Source organism: Argiope bruennichi, chromosome 2, assembly GCF_947563725.1.
Source record: "Argiope bruennichi chromosome 2, qqArgBrue1.1, whole genome shotgun sequence".
In the NCBI taxonomy this organism is placed as follows: Eukaryota; Metazoa; Arthropoda; class Arachnida; order Araneae; family Araneidae; genus Argiope; species Argiope bruennichi.
Window position 1 is genome coordinate 97,801,466 of NC_079152.1, and position 20,783 is coordinate 97,822,248.

General features: G+C 29.0%; 1 protein-coding gene across 3 annotated transcripts in view; it reads right to left on the bottom strand.

Annotated features, from left to right (window-relative positions):
* Window positions 1-20,783, bottom strand: part of LOC129989973 (circadian locomoter output cycles protein kaput-like) — a 147,931-nt gene that overhangs the window by 36,927 nt on the left and 90,221 nt on the right. For all 3 annotated transcript variants that reach the window (XM_056098114.1, XM_056098113.1, XM_056098115.1), the window contains exon 3: window positions 3,832-3,920. In XM_056098114.1, coding sequence (XP_055954089.1) covers window positions 3,832-3,899 — 68 coding nt within the window. In that variant the 5' untranslated portion in view covers window positions 3,900-3,920. The remainder of the gene's footprint in view (window positions 1-3,831; window positions 3,921-20,783) is intronic.

The window sequence follows — 20,783 nt, forward strand, 5'->3', positions numbered from 1 at the left end:
ATTTTTCTTTCAAAAAATCAGCAGCATGTTCTCTTCTGCCTTGCTAAACGATCAACATTCACTCCAGCAGGAGAGATCTTATCAAAGTATCATACGGACTTTTTTTTAAATACTGTATCAATTTAATTTAAATTTGTTTTTAAGGTCACATAAATAACTATTAGACGTGGATAGTGCGTTCTTTATTTCGATTTCTTTGTCGTTACAACTTGAGATCATTGTGCCTATATATTTAAATTGCTTTACACTCAATTATCTTTCTAATTCATCTGATATTCGTTGGAGAGTCGATTGAAGGGAAAAGAACTGACCCTTAACTTATTTTTTTGATTTTCGAAATCCATCGTACGCTCAAATTTCTTCCAACATTTGAATATTTAATTTCGATTCCTTAAACAGCAGAGCTAATGGCATATTTGCTCTCTAATGAGCTTAGTTTTGTTATATTAATGTCCCGTGCGGTTGTTTTGAAATCAGGTCAGATAAAGATACCCGAACTGGCATTCCCTTTACAAACTTCCACACCACACCACACCAATGGATTAGTCCACAACGCTAAAGTACACCAGGATTGCACGTACCATAAATCTTTAGTGGAATCGTGTTTCGTCCCGCCCTCCTTCTGATCTTTAGTGAGGGGAATCCAGTATACAAATTTAGATTTCTGATGATTTACAAAATATGACGCATCTCCATTTTGATGTGAAAACAAAAAAAGTGCATCTATCCCACTCATTTCGTTTTCGATTTATCAATTCTCACGTGAATACATAAGGATGTAATGATCTTTGGCGGATTTGGTCTAAAAGTGTGACAAATTATATTTGGCGCTACAATCAAATGCCAAATTTCATCCACACAGCATGTCCTGTTTTAGCTATCACGATTGAGTGACACGGGCAAGTGAACGGATTGCGACGAAAATTTTAAACAATTCTGAGTGAACCATTTGAACCATTCTTCTATATTATTCTGGTTTTGATTAATTATGTTCCAGAAAAACATCATTCCAAAAATGTTTCATTTTGTTTTAGGTTAGGGAAATCTAAAATGATCTTTTTTTAAAAATCAATCTCGGATTTTGATAAATCATTTTTTACGTTTATAATGCAATCTTTTAGTGCACTTCTTTACGATAAAAAAAAATGTCTCCAATTACTTCTGCAAAAATTAGATGAACTTTTATATCCAAACAACAGGAAGAAAAGATCGCGAATCATTCTTTTAACATGCTCATCGCCATGGTTAACGATCGAGATTCGGATCATTATCTAATTAGATGACTTTTTTTGCTATCGCTTAACTATAGCAAAGAAGGAATGACCTAATTATATAAATGTGAGATAAATAAAAAATATGAATCAAAGACGAGCCAAACGGCAACCAACCGGTCAAACTAGATAATCTCATTATATATATTACTATAAGCAACATATTGTCACCCAAGAGAACTTTTGTCATAAAAAAAACTAAAACGTGAATTTTAATATAAAACTAGAAAAAAAATCTTTGAAATACCCGTTTAGTAAAAAATAAAGATTTTTGATTCAAAGCTTAAATTTATATACATACTTTGCAGATCTTATAAAGTTTAATAAGTCGAAAGATTTTTATACATTCGACATTTTCAGCCTTGATAATAACACTTTAACAAGGCAGGTTTTTCTTGTTTTACTTTTTTAAAACTATGTTTGCTAGAATTAGTTTTAGTAAAACATTAAATGTAAGATTCGCGCTTTAATTATTAAGGAATTTCATTTCTAAGAAACCGGAGACAAAAATTATTACTCTTTATTTCATCACACATAAATAACTGTCTTGAAAGTGTTTAATAAATAACGTTAGAGTTTGGAATGTAAGTTTTTCTTAAAAAAATATTAAATCAATTTTGAAAATTGCTGAATATATTTTTACTGGAACCATTAACAAAATGTTGTTTAACTTTTCGAACTCCGAAAAGTTATTCCATGCAAAGAAAAATAAAAATTGCTTATGTTGAATTTCCCCTGAAAGTTTATCTATCCTTATCACTATGTAGACATTTTTACAATACAAATTTTTAAAAAAATGTTAGAATGATGTACAGTTTTGAATGGTGTTGAAGAGAAATTGTTTAAGTTAACAGTTCTGAATCAGATCAGTAAATGTCTTCCTAAAAATATCATTAATATTTTAATATATATTAAATTACAATTATTAAATACATAATTAAAAAACATGCACAGAATCTTACATTTTGTAGATGTTTATATTTTGATATTTGTCATTTTGTAAAATATCGAATAAATATATAGATAAAATAACAACGCAATGTGCTCCGTAAAAGAGAATCGTAGAATATTAATAAATTACATAGAAATGGAGGCGTCAAAGAACATTTTTCGAACGAGTTAAGGAGAGAGAAAACGTACCGAAACACTCATCGTGTCCATAAAATGGAGGGGGGGGGAAGAGAGAGAGAGAGAATGCGGCAACAGACGCCCTACACTGAATGTATAATTTCTTTTTTAGCAAATATTTACATAACTATAAATAACGAAGACGATTGTGTTTGATTACTATTTTATTTGCAAAAAAAATGTTAAAACAATTAATAATTTTTTTAGGGATTATTTAGAATTTTGGATTATTTCGTAGTCATCGTACAACGAATATGCTTGTCCTGTTCGATTAGTTACGCACTCGAATCGAAAAATTTTGACGGGACAATATATATATATTTATTGAGATATTTTTTATATATTTTTACCAGCTTTTTATGCTGTAAAATAAGCACAACTATTATTCCTTTATTTTTAAGGTTCATCTAATTCTAAATTGAATATTTGAAACATTTGTACAATAATTAATTATGCGTATATTAATAGAAAATAGAATTATGATGTTCTACAGAGTAAGTTTTAATGAGTTTATTATTATTCATTATTGCACACGATTTCTAAAACTTGTTATTATATACAATATTCTATCTAGGAATACATTTAACACATATGATTCCGTAGTGAAATGAGAAAAATGTTATATTGTTCGAGAAATTACCTTAAATTTATTCCTTCAAAATTAATTAATTAGAACACTTTGAAAAGAAATTTCTTTCATTTAGTAAAAAAGCACTATCTGAAAATCTTTTTTTATATATATAGTTAAAATAATTTTTTCAGATTTAATAGTATTTGTTTTACTTTGTCTAATTTCCTACTTTTTTCTCAAGTTATGGTCGATACATACCCAACTATTTTTCTGAAATAAAAAGTCATAATATTAAATTTTTGTCCAGCATTTTTTAATTCAAAACATACACAAGGATTTGCTTCAAAACACGAAATTCCAAATTCAAGATTTTGCATTCAAATTTACATAATCAGGGAAAATATCCAATGATTACAATATTCTACTTAGTAAGTATATATACTACAGAATTTAAGTTGATTTATTACTTTTATGAAGATAATTAGATTTTGAAGATATGTTATCACCTTACACGAGTATTCTTGCGAAATTTAAAAGTAAAATTAAAAGATATTTGAAATGTTACTCAATGCCAAATTAAAAAATAGCAACAGACGATAATTTAAAAGCCTGCTGCAGCTCGATCATTCTGTGACTTGTTTTTTCCCCCCGTCAGTTTACATTTTAATTTTTAGAAGAAAAATATTTCATATCTGAAATTATACATGTTGGGCTTTATTCAGAATAATTTTTTTAGAATCAATATTTAGAGGGAATTATATGCACATTTTTAAATTGCTCGATCAACATTTTAAATAGGAGAAAAAAGATATTTAAGTGCTTTAAAACAATTACATGGAAAGAGATGTAAATGAGGCTTACATAACTGGGCCAGACATCTTTGAAGCACCAATTTTATCCGAGTTGCTGGCAGTGTTTTCGGTATCCATATCTTAAATACACACAGAAATCTAAAAAGAAAAAAAAGAAGAAGAATTTTAGAAGATATTAAGAATGAAAATGTGACATCTTCACTAATTTTTTTTTCAAACAACTGTATTTTTAAATATACAATAAAATTCTGAACAAAAACCCATGATCCTTTGAAAATTTATACAAATTTCGTATGTTTAACAAGTTAAATGATATTTTAAAATTATGTTGGAAAGAGTATATTAGCAGTTCTCATATAAGAAGTATACGAGAAAATACTGTGATAGTTAAAGAATTCGAACTCGAGATACAAAGAAATCTCCACGTTTCAGATCTCCTTGAATTCTAAAACACACATTTTTGGTATTATCTCTGTGAACACGACAACACAAAAACAGATGATAACGGTAACTCAATATATCAGATAAAGTCTGGTATATGGCAGTATTTGTAGATTTTTATCAAATTTAAAACGAAATACATTCAAAGGAATTCTATCTGACTGTAGAAAATATAATCAAGCTCAACAAAATGTAAATAACTAGATAAAATTTGGTACACTAGTTAGCATCCAAAACGACGATTCTTATCATATTTTAAAGCTAATCTGTTAAAATGCTAGCAGTTTGTCCACCTGTACATTCCAATACATGTAAACTCTATGACGCAGAAAAGCAATAAATTTTGGTCACAGTTTTAGCATATAAAGAGTAGATTCTTATGTTTGCTGAAGAACAAGCTGGCCAAGAGGAGATTGACTTCCTCTGAGCAGATTTTATACAAAATTATATAGAAATCTACAAATTAGGTACAAAGACTGTATACCAAATATTCATCCATCTAGGTCAAAGTGTTTTTGAATTATCTTTGTCAAAGATACAGACAGACAGACGGACGGACATTTTTCAAAAATTCGTTTTCCCAACTCAGGGAGGCAAATAACATGGATTTTCGTCAAAATATCGGGTTTGAATTTTTTGACGTTTACTATACTTTCTCTACATTATGCAATTTTTTTCTATACAATTTTCTTTCTCTATACAATTTGACAAATTGATAAAGCTTGTCTATTGAATATCACTTATTTTGACAACTTTTGATAAATATTTTAAAATGTTTTCAGAGCTTATCTGATTTCTGACATCTGATCCCTATCAGATGAAAAAATTAATATAAATAGATTTCATTTTTATTGACAAGTTATTTCAAGTATGAATATTTTACAAATTTTACCGAAAAAAACCCATTTCTTTTGCATTTTTATTTCAAAATTATAAATTTACACAAAAAATTCAATATTTCAAATTGTTTATTAAGTGCTTCGCACTAAGAATTCTATTTTTATTCCCATGATAAAGAATATTCATTTTTTTGTTCAATATACGAAGAAAGAATATCCGATTTCGAAAATGAAATATTAGTTAAAACACGCGATAAAAATTCTTCGATTATAAATATATATTCAAAAATTTTCATTAGTTCGAAAAATATTATTCTTAAAAATTCACTAGCCTTATTAAATTTGTATCTGGATTGTAAATAAGTTATTTTTTGACAGATGTAAAAAAATTCCATAAACAGGGTAGTAATGATTTTTTAGCATCTGGATGATGAAATTTTACGTTTCCAAGTGTTAGTTAAAAATTATAGTATAATGAGAAATAAATCAAAAATTCTGATGTTATTACGTAACCTTAAAAATTTCCGAAATTAAAATCTTTAAATATAGTGTAAAAATTAATGAGGTTTTTTAAGGATATACTAACTGATAATTATGATAATTCACACAGCTTCTAGGTAACAAAGCAAAAATGAAGTATTTTTAAGATGATTATGAGACTAATGAAAAAAGATTTATTTCTCTCAAAGTAGAATGCTTTCATGCGTGAATTTTTATTACCTAATACACGTGAGCTCTGTTATTAACAATCATTAAGCGAATAAAGATTAAAGAACTGCTCTAATTCACTTTTTTTCTAATTTCTTACAATATAATCCATGATTCAAAAGGATTAAAATAATTTAACAGCTAAACCTTTCCTCTAATTAATGCAGCTTAAATAGTTAGAATTTTTTTAAAGTTTTCTATAGATGCTGCGCTAATAGAAATGCAAACAAAATAAGCTTCTTATTGCATATGTGTTTCTTTTACTAGTATTACAATATAAAATACTTTTCTTAAAAATAAATATAGCACCAAATTTTTTGAAGAATGGTAATTACTTAATTTTTTTTTTTCAGTTATGAAGCGAAATGCTTTTTCGAAACAAAGAAAACTATAAATGAAATTCTGTGCTTACGTTGCTTTCTTTTGATAAGAGACTTTCCTTTTTTTATTTTGAAACATCAAAGAAAACGTTACGCAATTTCAATATTTTGATGAATTAATAATAATGCATATAACAATCACAATGCTCCAATGTGGAGGGGGAAAAAAAAAGCCTTGTAATTTTTCAAGGTGCACTTCCAATGTGGAGGGGAAAAAAAACGCCTTGTAATTTTTCAAGGTGCACTTCCAATGTGGAGGGGAAAAAAACGCCTTGTAATTTTTCAAGGTGCACTTTCAATGTGGAGGGGGGAAAAACGCCTTGTAATTTTTCAAGGTGCACTTTCAATGTGGAGGGGGGAAAAACGCCTTGTAATTTTTCAAGGTGCACTTCCAATGTGGAGAGAAAAAAAAACGCCTTGTAATTTTTCAAGGTGCACTGATGTTCACAAAAACTTGTTTAACGTCAGAAAAATGTTAATTACATTAATAAATTAGCATTCATTTTTATGATTTGGTAAAAGAAACGGCTGCCATTTTTCAAAAAAATGTCAGCAACCTTTTTATATTTTTCCAAAAAAAGATGCTGAAAGGAAATCGGAAGCATCAAAACATTTGGAAAAATAGTTCGAGTCGCGCTTTTTGCTTTATTTTTTTTAATTTTGTATTTATATCTAATATTTTTGCTTTTTATATGTATAGGTATAGGTATCTTTTCAGTAAAACAAAAACAAAACAAAAAAAAAGCGAGATTATATACAAAAACATTTTTTATAACTAGTATAGCCTTTTTCTATCTGCTCTCATGGTGACAATGTCATATAGCCCCATCTCAGACCCGATTTCATCATGATAAAACTGAGTGTTAGTTCACAAATATAAGCAATGATAGATAAACTGTAAAATAAATACTGTAATATAACAAATTGTTTCGAATAATATGCTATATTAAGCGCATCCGTAATTTTTTATTTTTATTTAAATGACTAGCTCTTATGAGGCAAGTTTGAAAAATATTCATATGCAATCAGTATGTGTTTAGTATGTAAGTATTTTCTCCAAAAAAAGTTTTAACAAAAAAATTCCGAGCGAAGCTCGATCTCCCAGTGAATGCTGCCTACCATAATTTTATTTAAGATACTTAATGAGCATACATATTGCATCAATAATTCGCGCTGTCTATTAATCTCTTATGAGAATTTCAAGTTATAAAAAACGTTTAACATGAAAGCTCAAATAATAAATTTCATTTGAACTCAATGCATTTCATTCATGATTGTGAAATGAAACTTGTCACGCGATGAAGTATACAAACCTTGGGGTCGAAGATAAGAAGATATCAATAGGCAAACAAAGCAGGAGAAACTAAAGTACTTGTGAATCACATGAACACAATGGCCATGCTAACATAAATAATATGATGTAGGCATCTGTTTCTATAATCTTCCAATTTAAAATCAACTTTGAGCGAGCGTCGTCATTGCATCAAATTCAAAGCATATTTTAGAAGCATGGACAGTCCCCCCCCACACACAATTTTTTGTTTGAATACCAAGATTACCAAAGGAAACGCAAATTTATCATAGCCAAAGTAATCTTGCAAATACTCTATGGTCTTGCAGATACTAGATCTGTAGTTCCATCATAATTTTAAAGTAAGTTTGGTTTGATGACGACAGTCCAGCTGGTCAGTAAGCTTGATGCACCTTTCATAACTCCAATATCCATTCATAAACATATAGCAAAATAACAAAAAAAATCAGGAGGGGAGGGATAAAAATATGAATTAAATCACGAATTCGTACAGTAAAAATAATCTTAAAGTATTCTGAGCAAGGATATAGAGCTTAAAACAGAGTTTGATATCGAAAATTCATCCTCCTCTTCACCAAAATCATGGTAGATTGAAATATAGTTATAACAAAGTGGGAAATAAACAAATTTAATTAGTGTCGTAGAAATAACTGGCACGATCTAAAATCAAACTTGAAATAATTTTTAAGGCTGCGGTAGACAGATAGTTGCAACGATAGGAAATCGATAGAGAAGAAACTTGAATCAATGAAACTAATGCTGATGGGAAAATAACAATCCGTGCCCTAATACAAGTCCCTTGCAATAAAAAAAACCTTCCTTGCCCTAAAAAACATTTGGAGTTTAGTTAAAAATAGAGTCCATGCATTTTAAATGTGTCTCATTTAAAGACAGAATGAAAGTTTCTGAAATTCTTATAAAAGAGAGATACAAGATTCAGAAATCAAATTCTGATTTGCCAAGCTAGTCAACTGTATTAAAAACCAAGATGAGCTCGTTTTCCAATCTGGTCTCTTAATATATTAATGGATAGTAAATATTTTGATGAATTAAAAATACGGGCGATATATTTTTATAATAAACTGAAAAATTGATGTTTATGTCATTTTGCATCATGATGAATATGAATGCAGTAACATTCTCTTCCATGAATGCGTTAAAATAATATGTTTCAAAACAACAACAGCAAATCAATTTGAAACTTTACAATTACAGAAAAGTTATAATAAACATATTCATACAACGTTCCAAGGATTCAATAAGGTACTAAAACATTTTATTTTTAAAGTCTACGTGACTTCAAAAGATAAATTTATTTTGATAAAAATATCGCCTATTCAAATTTGACTCAAATGAAAGCAGTTCTTCTGGATTGTAAATCTTTTTACACACGTCGTCAATACAGATACGAACTCTTCATACTTTCTGAAACAATTCCCATTTGACTCCAAAAATTAACTTTTGCTTCGGTATTATAGGAGAAAAAAAACTTTTTGTTTTGCCCGTTTTGATAGAAAATTTATACGCTTTACTTTATACTGTGATGTAATTCCGAAAACTAGTAAAAGATGTGAATGAAAATAAAATGAAAAAATAAAATTTCCACATTTCTGTTACATTAAAAAAGTATAATAAATGTCACAAGGTCCACAATCATTTTGTATAAACAGCCGAAAAAAAAGTAAGCTGAAAATACATCGGAGGTTATTCGAAATATTAACAATCATAAATTAATAGACACCCCCTCCCCTTCCAAAAACTAAAGAACACTGGCAACCATCCTCAACTTGCGATTTCAACAATAAAAACTTTAACACCGGAGTTAAAACCGAGCTGCATTCTACAGATTATTCATATTGTTTCAATTATCCGTTCCAAGACTCATATCGGAAACAGTTTGGTGCCCCTGTGCCTGAAAACTTAGCAACAGTAAATAACATATATAGGAATGTTAGCAACTAAACAGACAAGCATCCTCCCTTCCTGTTTCTGTTCAATTTCTAATAAAGTGAATCGTTCACATTTTTAATTCTGCATCCTACTTTAAAAACAAAGTTATATTTCCGCGATTTTTTAAAAAATTGTTTTTATACCATCGGACATAAAAAAAAATTAAAACAAACACTCATTAATTGCAGAGAGCAAGATGAACCACAATCTGCAGACCAAATAATTATGAGAAAACAAATATTAAAGTGTAAACGACTTTTTAAATTTGATACCTTTACCATACACAAATTGAATAAAATTTTAAAAGGCTATACGCGAAAAGACTATTTTATCTAAATCGAATGTCTCCACTAAAATAAAAGGTAAAATAAAAATTCGTCACCAAGGTTATCAACTGAATATTCCTTTTAAATTTGAAAAGATAATATTTGCCTTAGAATCGTCATTATAAATTCGATATCACTTTCCCGGAAAATTTTCCCTATTTAATTTAAAACTTTTAATTTGCATTATTCAAATATTTTTATGTTCCGAGAAAATCAATCACGTCCGTTTGAAATAAATTTTATTTTGCCATCTTGCTAATTTCGATTCGAATCTAAAATATTATGGAATTCTATGCACCAAATTTCCAATAAAATTCTCAAAGCTTTCAGATTATTCCTCATTTCGCAAAATTTTCAAATCATCGAATATAAATTGAGAAAATTTCGATAAAATATTTTAATTACTCAACAAGAATATATTTTAATATGTCAGATATCTGCCCGTGATGCGGAGAGGATTCTATACAAGATTTCTATAAGTAAATTCTCATGTTAAATCCTTAGACAAGAAACCCGATTTAACGCCTCATGGGTTTTAACGGTCAATAGCTCATTTCTGTCAAAAGAAATAGACAGGGAAGATATGAAAACAACCGGAGAGGCTTACGATTTGTGGCTTAAGCAGACCACAACAGTTAATATTCAAAGTAAGTAGTTCCTTAAAAGAGAATTGAACATCTTTTAGGTAATTTAATTGCCGCTCTTTTACACTGTACTAAATTAACCACTCCTAAATCTAATATATAAAAATGAATGTTTGCTTGTTCATATTTGCCGTATTGTTCATCCGACTGCAATAAAACTTTGCAAACTTATTGCTTGCACTTGCTCGAAGGTTTTATGCATAGTACAATTATTATATCTAAAGTTAAAAAAATAGAATATTATTTATACTTCCCTTTTATATATCATTCAATTTCAATGAATGTATTCATTGTCGACAAGAAAATATATATCATTCCTATTTAGAAAAGGTAACCTTTCAAATTTCAAATATATTTTAGGAAATGTTTATAGAACACAAATATTGATGACATGGTTCATTTAAGAAATACTGAATCATTCGCAATTTAAGAATCATTCGCAATTTAAGAAAATTATTATCAATAACTATCATGGCGTCTTCAGAATTTTTTTCTAATATTTTGCATAAGAATTTTTAAAAATGACATTTCCAAAATTATTTCTTCTGGAGCACCAACGCGGAGGGTACCAACTAATATAAAATATATTTTTAAAATTGTTGATGGAACACAAATATCGATGACATGGTTCAGTTTAAAGCCTAAATCATTCGTATATACACTGCAATTTAAGTAAAAAATCATTATCATTTCTATAAAAACATATTCATAAATATATTTTTAATTTTGCATAAGAATTTAAAATATTTTCCCATCCAATATTGTCAATATAATATATTGCCCAATCCAAAAGAATACATTCGTGATCCAATACTACCAAATCTACAGAAAACTTTTGCCTCGGTTTCACATGAGCTTTTTATATAAGCAGCGATTTACGGTCTAATGAAATAATTTTATTCTTATTTTAAATTTAGGCTTTCAATTTTCAGTTTCGTTAAAAAACACAAAAATGTTATCATTTCATTTAATTAAAAATAGTTATATTTAAATATATATGTAAAGCACTAACGAAGTCCATTTTTACTGTATACTTCAAAATTCGCCCAGTTTCGCATCGATTTTAGTTCAACAATCGGTAAAATAAACTTTTATAATTTTTTTAACACTTACAAAATATTTTATCTGGACAGCATTCTCCAATTTGTGTATCATTGATTATGACGCATTTCAAATAAATCAGTTTTATGAAAAGTGTCTTAATATGTAGCATTATGAACACTATTAATGAACTTCAAAGATTTCATGAGATTTTGAACCGAAAGTAAAAAACCGAAGTAAAAAATGCCCCTTATTAAAAACGATTAATCGCTTTCATGGCACAAGATATGATTTTTTTTCAACAGAGCAATGAAAGGTTTAGTTTAGTTATATTGTCACGTAAGGTCTTTAGTGTGGAACTCAATGACACACACAAGAAGTAGAGCTAAACCAATTTATTAACTCAACTCTGAACTCATAACCCAGTGACTGACAAATCTTTTGCTTTTATACTAGCAGGGAAAGTTCCAGAATACTTTTCTGGAGACAGTAAGAAAAGTCCAGAATACTTGTTTGGTAAACTAAAGAAATGTCCAGAATCTTCTGGAACATGAAATAAAGGGAAACATAAAATAAAAGAATTGAATACTGTGTGAATTAAAACCGTGAATCGCATTGTCTCTAGCGGGATTCAAACTTATAATCTTTTGATTATGAGATCAGTGCTATGACCATTCGGCCATGGAGAGTCGACTGCCTCTTTTCAGTGCGGCAATATTAACGTCCCGTTTTAAAGCGACACTAGGCTATTTTGGGACGGACCTCGTAATTTTGAACCGCGGTCAGATGACGAGGAAGACACCTGACCTGGCACCTCCCTCTCCACACCAGAGCAATGAAAGGAGATTAATACATATCTAAAAGTGTCAAACTTCAATCATAATTTTGAACTGAATGAATCATAAATTCGATGGAAACATATGTTCAATGCTTAAAGACAAGATTCGACAATGTATACGAGAGATTCAAGAAAAAATATATAATTGGCTGGGAGTTATACTACGTCAAAAATTAATTTTTGAATTGATATATTTCAAAATATTGTTCTTCAAAGAAAATATCGTTTTAACATTTTATGCCAGAAAAAGCACAAGCTTAGTTTTTATAAGGCAGATAATCAAATTTCTCGTCAATCTTCTTTCAATCAAGAAAGAAGTTCTTTTATCAACCATTTTTTCTAATTTTATCCCTCATATCTTATTTAATGAAAATAGTGACATATAATCAATAATTGGTTTTTAATGAAATCAATTGAACACAAACTAAATACTTAAAATTAATAACCTTTGCTAATAACGAGTAAATGAATACACTGGTGTTTAAAATTATGAGAATTTAGACTTTATATCGAACTTTGGAAAGAACCAACGTGAAGATTTTGATGAATTTGAGCATATTTTGATAAATTCAGGTTATTAATTATTAGATACAATTACAGAACCGAAACAAACGTTTTGTAGAAAATCGATATCCAACTTTTTTTGTTGAACGGGCCACCTGATACGTAAAAAAATACCTTAGGATGCAATATTATATATATAACTTTTACAAGCAATAATTTCAATTTATTTGCATTTTTACAACTAAAATAATTTTTCTAATCACTTTAATTCAAACTTTAACTTCTGAATTAAATGGATTTTTATTTCTCTACGCTCAGAGTCTACAGGCGCCAAAACCAAATTGCTATTTCAGCAAAATTTCTTTCTAAAACTATAAGCTCTCGATGTTTTTGCAGGATCTCTTTTCCTGCTTCATGCTTTCTTATTCTATCTACACTGGCACTGAGTCAACAGAAAAAATATTCTATTTTTAATATGTGTTTTAAATGTTAGAAGTTTTTAAGTTTCTTTAATCGTCAAGGGGGAAAAAACTTTCTGTTTTCACAAGAATAACCATTATATGTATAAGTAATTAGAAGACAATTTAAAAAAAATTAAAAATACATTGTTTTTGAAGCAAAAAAAACTTATTCAGCCGTTATAATTTAAGAAAATTCAAAAACAAGTAGCCAAAATTTTAAGAAAATCCTGGAAGAATTTTTTTTTTCTTTTTAGATTGTTTGCTCCAATAAGATAATTATTATCTGGATAAAAACCTGAGAGTTTCTGCCTCAAAACACTTTTCACATTCGATTATTTCTTTTAATGTATATACAGAAACAAACTAAAGTTAAGAAAGCATGTTCGCACAGGTTATGAGTGCTGTATGGGCCATTAATATTTTATCTGCTGTTCACGAGTGGGCTGCGGTCTATAGGTAGGAAACCGCAGTTGCAGAGGATCCCTATGTGCTCAATGATATAAATGTGATGTTAATACCCAATGTTAAAACTTTTAAATTTGAGTACTGTGCAAGGTCACGATTGTCTATATAGGATCTCATTCGCCAAAGATTATCTTGAAAAAGAAGATATTTTCTCTATATATTAGCCTCTGTATATAAAGCGCACCACACCAATCAATTAAAAACCCATTAAGCATCTTGCAGAAGAAAAGGACGTATCTTGAGCTACGTCACAACGCAGTTCAAGATAACATACAATCAGATGATGCAATACGTCTGTAATCACGTCTGTTATGCGACTGAAATTGAATATTATTTTAGTTTGAAAACTATTCTTGAATTCCCACTTTTCCATGTCATTTCAAATTGTATAAATACATAGAATTTTGAAAAAAATACTACAAAATCTCAAAAATTGGTCAATTACCGTAATGAAAGCATGATTCTCAGACTACGTCTATTAAGTCAGGTGAATGACCACAACTTTTAATGAGCAAAATGGATAGCATAAAAAACTGACCAAATTGTAAGTTGAATTGATCTGAAATAATCAGCCGCAAAACCTATTGCAAATGAAATCTACTATTTCTAAAAAACTAATTGAGGACATATGGATTTTAATTTCTTTTCTACTAACTCCAAATCCTCGAAGATACAATTATATTCTTTAGGCTCAATCTAGTTGATTAGTTTTTTTTTACTGTTATTTCAACCCAAAATTATATGATACGACTTAAGTAATGTGAAATCTAAATTAGAATGTCCCACCTGATCAGATTTTGACAATTCCCTAACGCAAAATAATAATAAAGAATCTATGGAGTAGATGAAAGATGACAAAGAGAAAAAATCCGAAATAATGAGAAATATACGCAATTCATAATAATGGTTAATATAATTGTGAATTATAATTGACTGAATAAATAATTATGATAAAGTAATCATCTGATTTACGAATGCTAGATGATTGCTTTGTCAATAACACGAAGAATTTGAATGCCTTTATTTGAGAAAAAGATAACTATAATAATTGCACAAGCATGGGATAATTGGTGTTTAAACATTTCTAAGGTAACAGACTTTTAAATTACACTAAAATAATTTAATATTGAAAGAAATGAAATTAGTTTTTGAAAAAATAACGTCAGATTCAAATAATTTTTTAAAAAATGCTTTATTAGTACATTAAAAAGCAGATTTCTTTTAAAATAAAAAACCCGAAGATCAACGCAAAAACATAAAAGCAACAGAGGTTGATAGAAATGTTTTCAAGTAAATAAAAATTTTAATCTCCTTAACAATATAACTTAAGTTTAAATAGATATCCAATAATTTTATTTCTAATATACAATATTTTTTTTAATCACATAAGGAGGAATTATCTTTACAAAACGATACTTCTTCCGATGTATCTTACAGAGAGAACTTTTTTATTCTGAACTCTTGGATTTTCATTAAAAGCAGTTTTTTTTTTTTTTTTTTTTTTTTTGCAAAGAAAGAAGTGTATGTGTGTTTTTAAAAGAAATTATTATTTTCTACTTTTTAGTACAATATATATTTCACAATACAATAATATAATAACTAAGAAACCTCATAATTCCACATTCGTTAATTTACGCTCAGATAACATCTCTCATATACTATCCAAATTAACGCTAAGTAAAAAAGTCATCATTCAATTCTGATAATATAAAAATATTATTTCAAAAAGAATGAACAATTCAAATCGACTATCACAAATGGCAAGTTATCATGTGAGAACATGATTATTTGCCTTAATTTAAGAGGCATTAACCAATTTAAATCTATATTATATAATTTTTTTAAACTTTCATTTCCAATTTTTCTAGCTGGCAAACAAAGTTTTGCAGCTCGACCGATTTTGATATGATAAAAACCTATCGTTTTTCTAAACATCAACACATGCGTAGTCTGATAGTCTCGTGATTGTTTCAAACCGGTTTGAACTGGTTATTGACTTAAATTAATTAAGAAAATTCGTAAGAATTCAGAGAATGTATAATTTGGAAATCACGTTGAAACTTTAGATGGCGCTAAATCGCCAGATGTGACAATCTTCTGCATTATTTTCTAACAACCTTATTTTAATTAGTTGAAATTATTCCTGAATCAACAATCTTTATCGATTAAACAAACAATGTTTTAACTTGTTTGGTTTATTTTTAAAAAACGTTGCGCGAGTTAGGCAATAACACTGATTTCCAAGGGAAATACTACATTAGCAGACGATAGATAATGGAAAAATTATACTGTGAAAGCCGACTCCAAAATAAAAAAAGGGATAAGGGAGGTGTAGTGATTGGATTTTGAAGCGTTAGGAACGTTCATAGATGGCGCTAGACAACTAGCGCGAGTGTAATTAAAAGAGTGATGTCATTCGAATGTTGGCTCTTGGAGAAAGAGTTACTGTGCAGAGTAACTAGAACGAATCTGCAATAAATTTGTTGTTAAGTTTTCTATTTGCCTATTTATTCAAAGCACTCACGAACCAGCCACGACAGGAGGCTTCAACAATTTGTTGCCTTCAAATCGCTTCAAAAACCTCAAGCCAAAAACAACATGTTCTCACATGATAAATTACAAAATTTCATCTTTGATAACATGGAAGACCGAAAAGTCAATGCAAGTCCTTGTTAATCTTAAATATATTTAGTTTGAAATCTATTTTATTTTTATTTTTTAAATTCTGTAAAGACTAGTGAAGTAGACCAGAAAATTATTTGAAATTTGAGTCAAAATGGGAAAAAAAAAAAAAAAAAAAAACGATAAATTTTTAAATCTGTCTCGAAGAAGATTTAAAAACAAAACAAACAAAAAATCACTTGCTTACTGAACACTAGACTGCATAAGGAGGAAAAGTAAAAAACAAATCTTTTAGTCCAAAACCTTATTGAAAATGCTTTTTTTTTTTTTTTTTTTTTTTTTGTGTGTGTGTGTGTGTGTGTGTGTGTGTGTGTTTGACGGAATTCTTTGAGCATAAAATATAATGATTCGACGGCATCCGAGCGTTTAAAATTTAACTGCTGTTTAAATTTATCCGATTTAATATAGATACACTTTAAACAAAGTTACCGAATTGTTTAAAATGTTCAGAATTTTATCCAATAGGAAAATTTCTGAAACGCAATTGCGTGTTACTTCAGCACCTTTGGGCTATGTAGGTTGAAAACGCAAAATATATCCTTTATTATCACGAAAATAAACTATTAATAGTTATGCAAGTATGTAACATATGGATATCTGAAATTAGATCAGCTTTGTTACTCGCATGCAAGAGTAACTATAAAAAGAAACACGCACAAATAAACAGATAATTTAGATCTGAAGATTTGAATTAAGGACTTATAAGTTTTTGTCCCTTTTAACTTTCGCTGCTTTGTTGAAATACACATTCAGCCTTTATGGAAATAAAGGGTGCCCCAAAATTAACGGAAGCTTTGAATTTGCCACTATTCATGCAGTAAAGTGTTAGGAACCCAATTTAAAAAAAACCATTTGACAGCAGATAGTTTAGGGTAAGTAAAAATGGAGCGTTACACGATAGAACAACGGTTTTTTATTGTTGAACAATATTTCAAAAATAATGAAAGCCTGGAGACCACAGTTCAAAAATTTGAGAACTGCCTCCCTAAATCGCGTGATTTAACACCATTGGATTTCTATTTAGGAGATTATTTGAAATCAAAGGCACGAATAGTGGCAAATTCAAATCTTGCGTTAATTTCAGAACATCTTTTATATTTTAAGAAAAATTACCGATTTTTGATCCATTTTACACATTGTGAGAAAAATAAACCTCATGCAATTTTTAATTTCGTCCGAGACTCAAGATAACCAAATTAAAATTTCTTATAATCAAATGAGTTCCGATAAATTAAAAAAACCTTCAATGGGTAATAATTCCCATTTAAAAGAATTGGAAACCTTTCGAACCCGTTAGTGAAATCTAAAACTTAATTTCAAATCATTCCATACTGTGTGTGTGCACGTGCGCCTATTATAATATTTTGTAAAATATTTTTATGATATAACAACGTGTATAAGAAAAAAAAATTAAATATTACTGAAAATTAAAAAAAAATCCCGACATAATTTTATAATTTTGATTTTTAAAAAAAACACGCGATAACAACAACTAACAAAGAAATTCAAATATATGTAAAGTTTCAGATCGAAGAAGTCTCACCAAGCAAATACGCCAATTTGTTATATGGAAAGGCGAAAAAACTTGTCGAATTTCTCCCCCCCCCCAGAGAAGACAGAATGATAGGCATTCTCCCCAGCTTTAATGATAAATGAGCTAAATTCATTACGGGAGGGGACTCTCCACTCTATCAGATAGAATACGAATGATAGAATGTTATGAGTATTTTATTGTGTAAGAGTATTCTCAGTGAAAAGCAATGTAAGAGCAGAAATGGATTCCGCTAGCGTTTTATCAATCAACAGTGTAATTAAACTTCTGTCCGACAGCTTGTTTTATATAAAGAAAAAAAATTGCAGAAATGGATGAATAGCAAAGTTCTTTTGAAAAAATTCCAACAAAAATACGAAATAACTTATCGCAATGTTTAATAAATTTTAGGGAAAAAAGGAAAAAATATATATTTTAAAAAAAACGCAAACAGTTTTCAAAGTCACAAAAAAACATGATAGTAAAGATAACTGCAATGAAACATCTTCGATGTAATGAAGGATGGCCATTTAAAAAGAGCACTTTCAATTAATCTCTCTGATAATAGCAAATATTTAAAACTGTTAGTCAACATTAATACTTATCAGGAAAAGTAAAAATTTTTCCAAAGTGTTTAAATGTCTTGAAAATTAACTGCACATGCTGAACACGTGTTAAGATGAAAAAGATAAGTAACACACAGGACATCTAATAAGTTCATCTGAAAACCCTCCTTTTCCCACGAAGTTTTTTTTTTTTTAACATATTGAAAAAGTGTTACTATGTTTTAAATGTTTTTTTCTTTCAGTACTCTTTAGGTTGAATATATAGAATATTAAAGATGGAAATTAGCCTATGTAAGTTAATATTTTATTAAAAGATTCGCAGCGTAAATAGAATATTAATTTATAAGGTATATATAAATATGCAGCGATGTTATATCAAATAATACTCAGTTAATGTAACTGCCTATTAAGCAAAGAATGGCAGCACCTTGGCCTCCAACGTCCTAAAAAAGCTCACTCCTGTAATAAAAGCAACAACAACAACAACAAAAAAGTAGCGCCTCGTTTCTTTTTTCAACGAACATAGTCTTCTTCTGTAACGATGTTAAATATTTAATGAATAGTCCTCAACAGATAAAAATAAGAGGGAGGTGCAGGCATGCTCTGAAAATGTACATGGCAACACACGCCAATACGGCCCGAAAAGCGACTAACAAAATTTCTATGGGAAACATTCGGTACTTCCTTGAGCAATCTTATCACTGAAAGGGCAACTGTTCAATGATGGCAGGAAATTGTGCCTGGACTTTAAAACAAACATTTTTTTTAAGGAACACAGACGGGGATGGAATTTAAAAGAAATAAAAAACATTAAGCAAATACAAATCTTATTTGGTGATTCAAAGATACAAACAATGCAAAGGTTAATATTACGATGGATTATTTAGTACAATTGTAAATTTTACATTGATTCGGACATTTTCCTCAATCCTTGTTGCCTAGTTAGGTTGGCTTCACTCCCAGGTAGACTAAGGGCGCCTATTTGTATGCAAACGTGAAAGCAGAAGTTTTTACGTCGCAATCTCAAGGTTTTATTGATAAGGAAAAACCAGATCTTGTTTGTTAAATAAAGCTATTTATGGACATGCTCAAACTGGTTGTGAATTATATTTTGAACCTCAGGAATCATGGGAAATTTTTTTTTTTTTTTAAAAAAAAAAAGGTAATCGTTGCAACTATGTATATATTTAGGAAATAAAATATCGAGATATATCGATGACATAATTAATTCTGGTGAATTTGAGAATTATCAGAACAAACCTACTAAGCAATATAAATTATATCTTGACTTAAAAATATTGGTAAAATCATGAAACTGCCCGATATATATTTTGGCGACTGAAGGCAAAATATATGTTCTAAAAGGTTTGCATCTGAAATCAAATATATATTTTAAGGCTAAAGATAAACGCTTGTGAATTTGTGCAAGTTAATTTGCTTCTGCAAATATGAATGGTAACTGAATATCCTGTATATTTGCAGTGAATACAAGAAAGGTGCCTTATTAAGAATTTATCTAACCACTATCTTTCATTAAATCTCTGATGAGACTTCGTTACTTTGCAACATCAGATGCAAATTAGTATTGTTTAAGAAAGCGAGCTCTGGCAACCAGATGAAAGCAGATTCAGATAACAGAAGCTGGTTAGTTACTTTGATAATGGGGACAAAGCTGTTCTTCGCTTCAGATAAGCATCTTTTAATATGGCTTTTATCTTATTGTTGTTCAATGTTATGCCAAGTTATACTTTCTGACACTATTTTAAAGATATCCCAACACAAATTCATCGAGATGTTTCATGGAAATAAGGCAATTACTAATCAGATAATTAAGATGAACATAAAATTAATTAGAAAAAATAAACATTACTATAAGAAATATAAGAATGAAGCAGGAAATATTTGCGATATTATCAATTATTTAACTCACCTAAAAGATATTCATAGAGTCTTTCTATAATAGAATTCTTAGACAAGTACTAAAGGCTACAAAAAAAAATTATCTTGTGTTTCCATTAAAAAAATAATGCTTTCCATTTTTAACATGCTGTAGAAACAAGACTTTTAATGCAGATAACAATCTATCGTGAAGTTTTCTAAAACACAAGAATAAATAAAATTCTGTTAGACAATATAATACTCAATTTCCACCTTTAATTTTTTTCAATATATATAAACTGAAACTCAATTCAGTGAAATCCTATCAAATATCAGTTGGCTACTGTATATTATGTAGTATGTGTTATTTTTCGATAAAGAAACACACTGATTTGGAAAATTCGACATACTGGTTGGGAAAATCGGAAGCAGAAA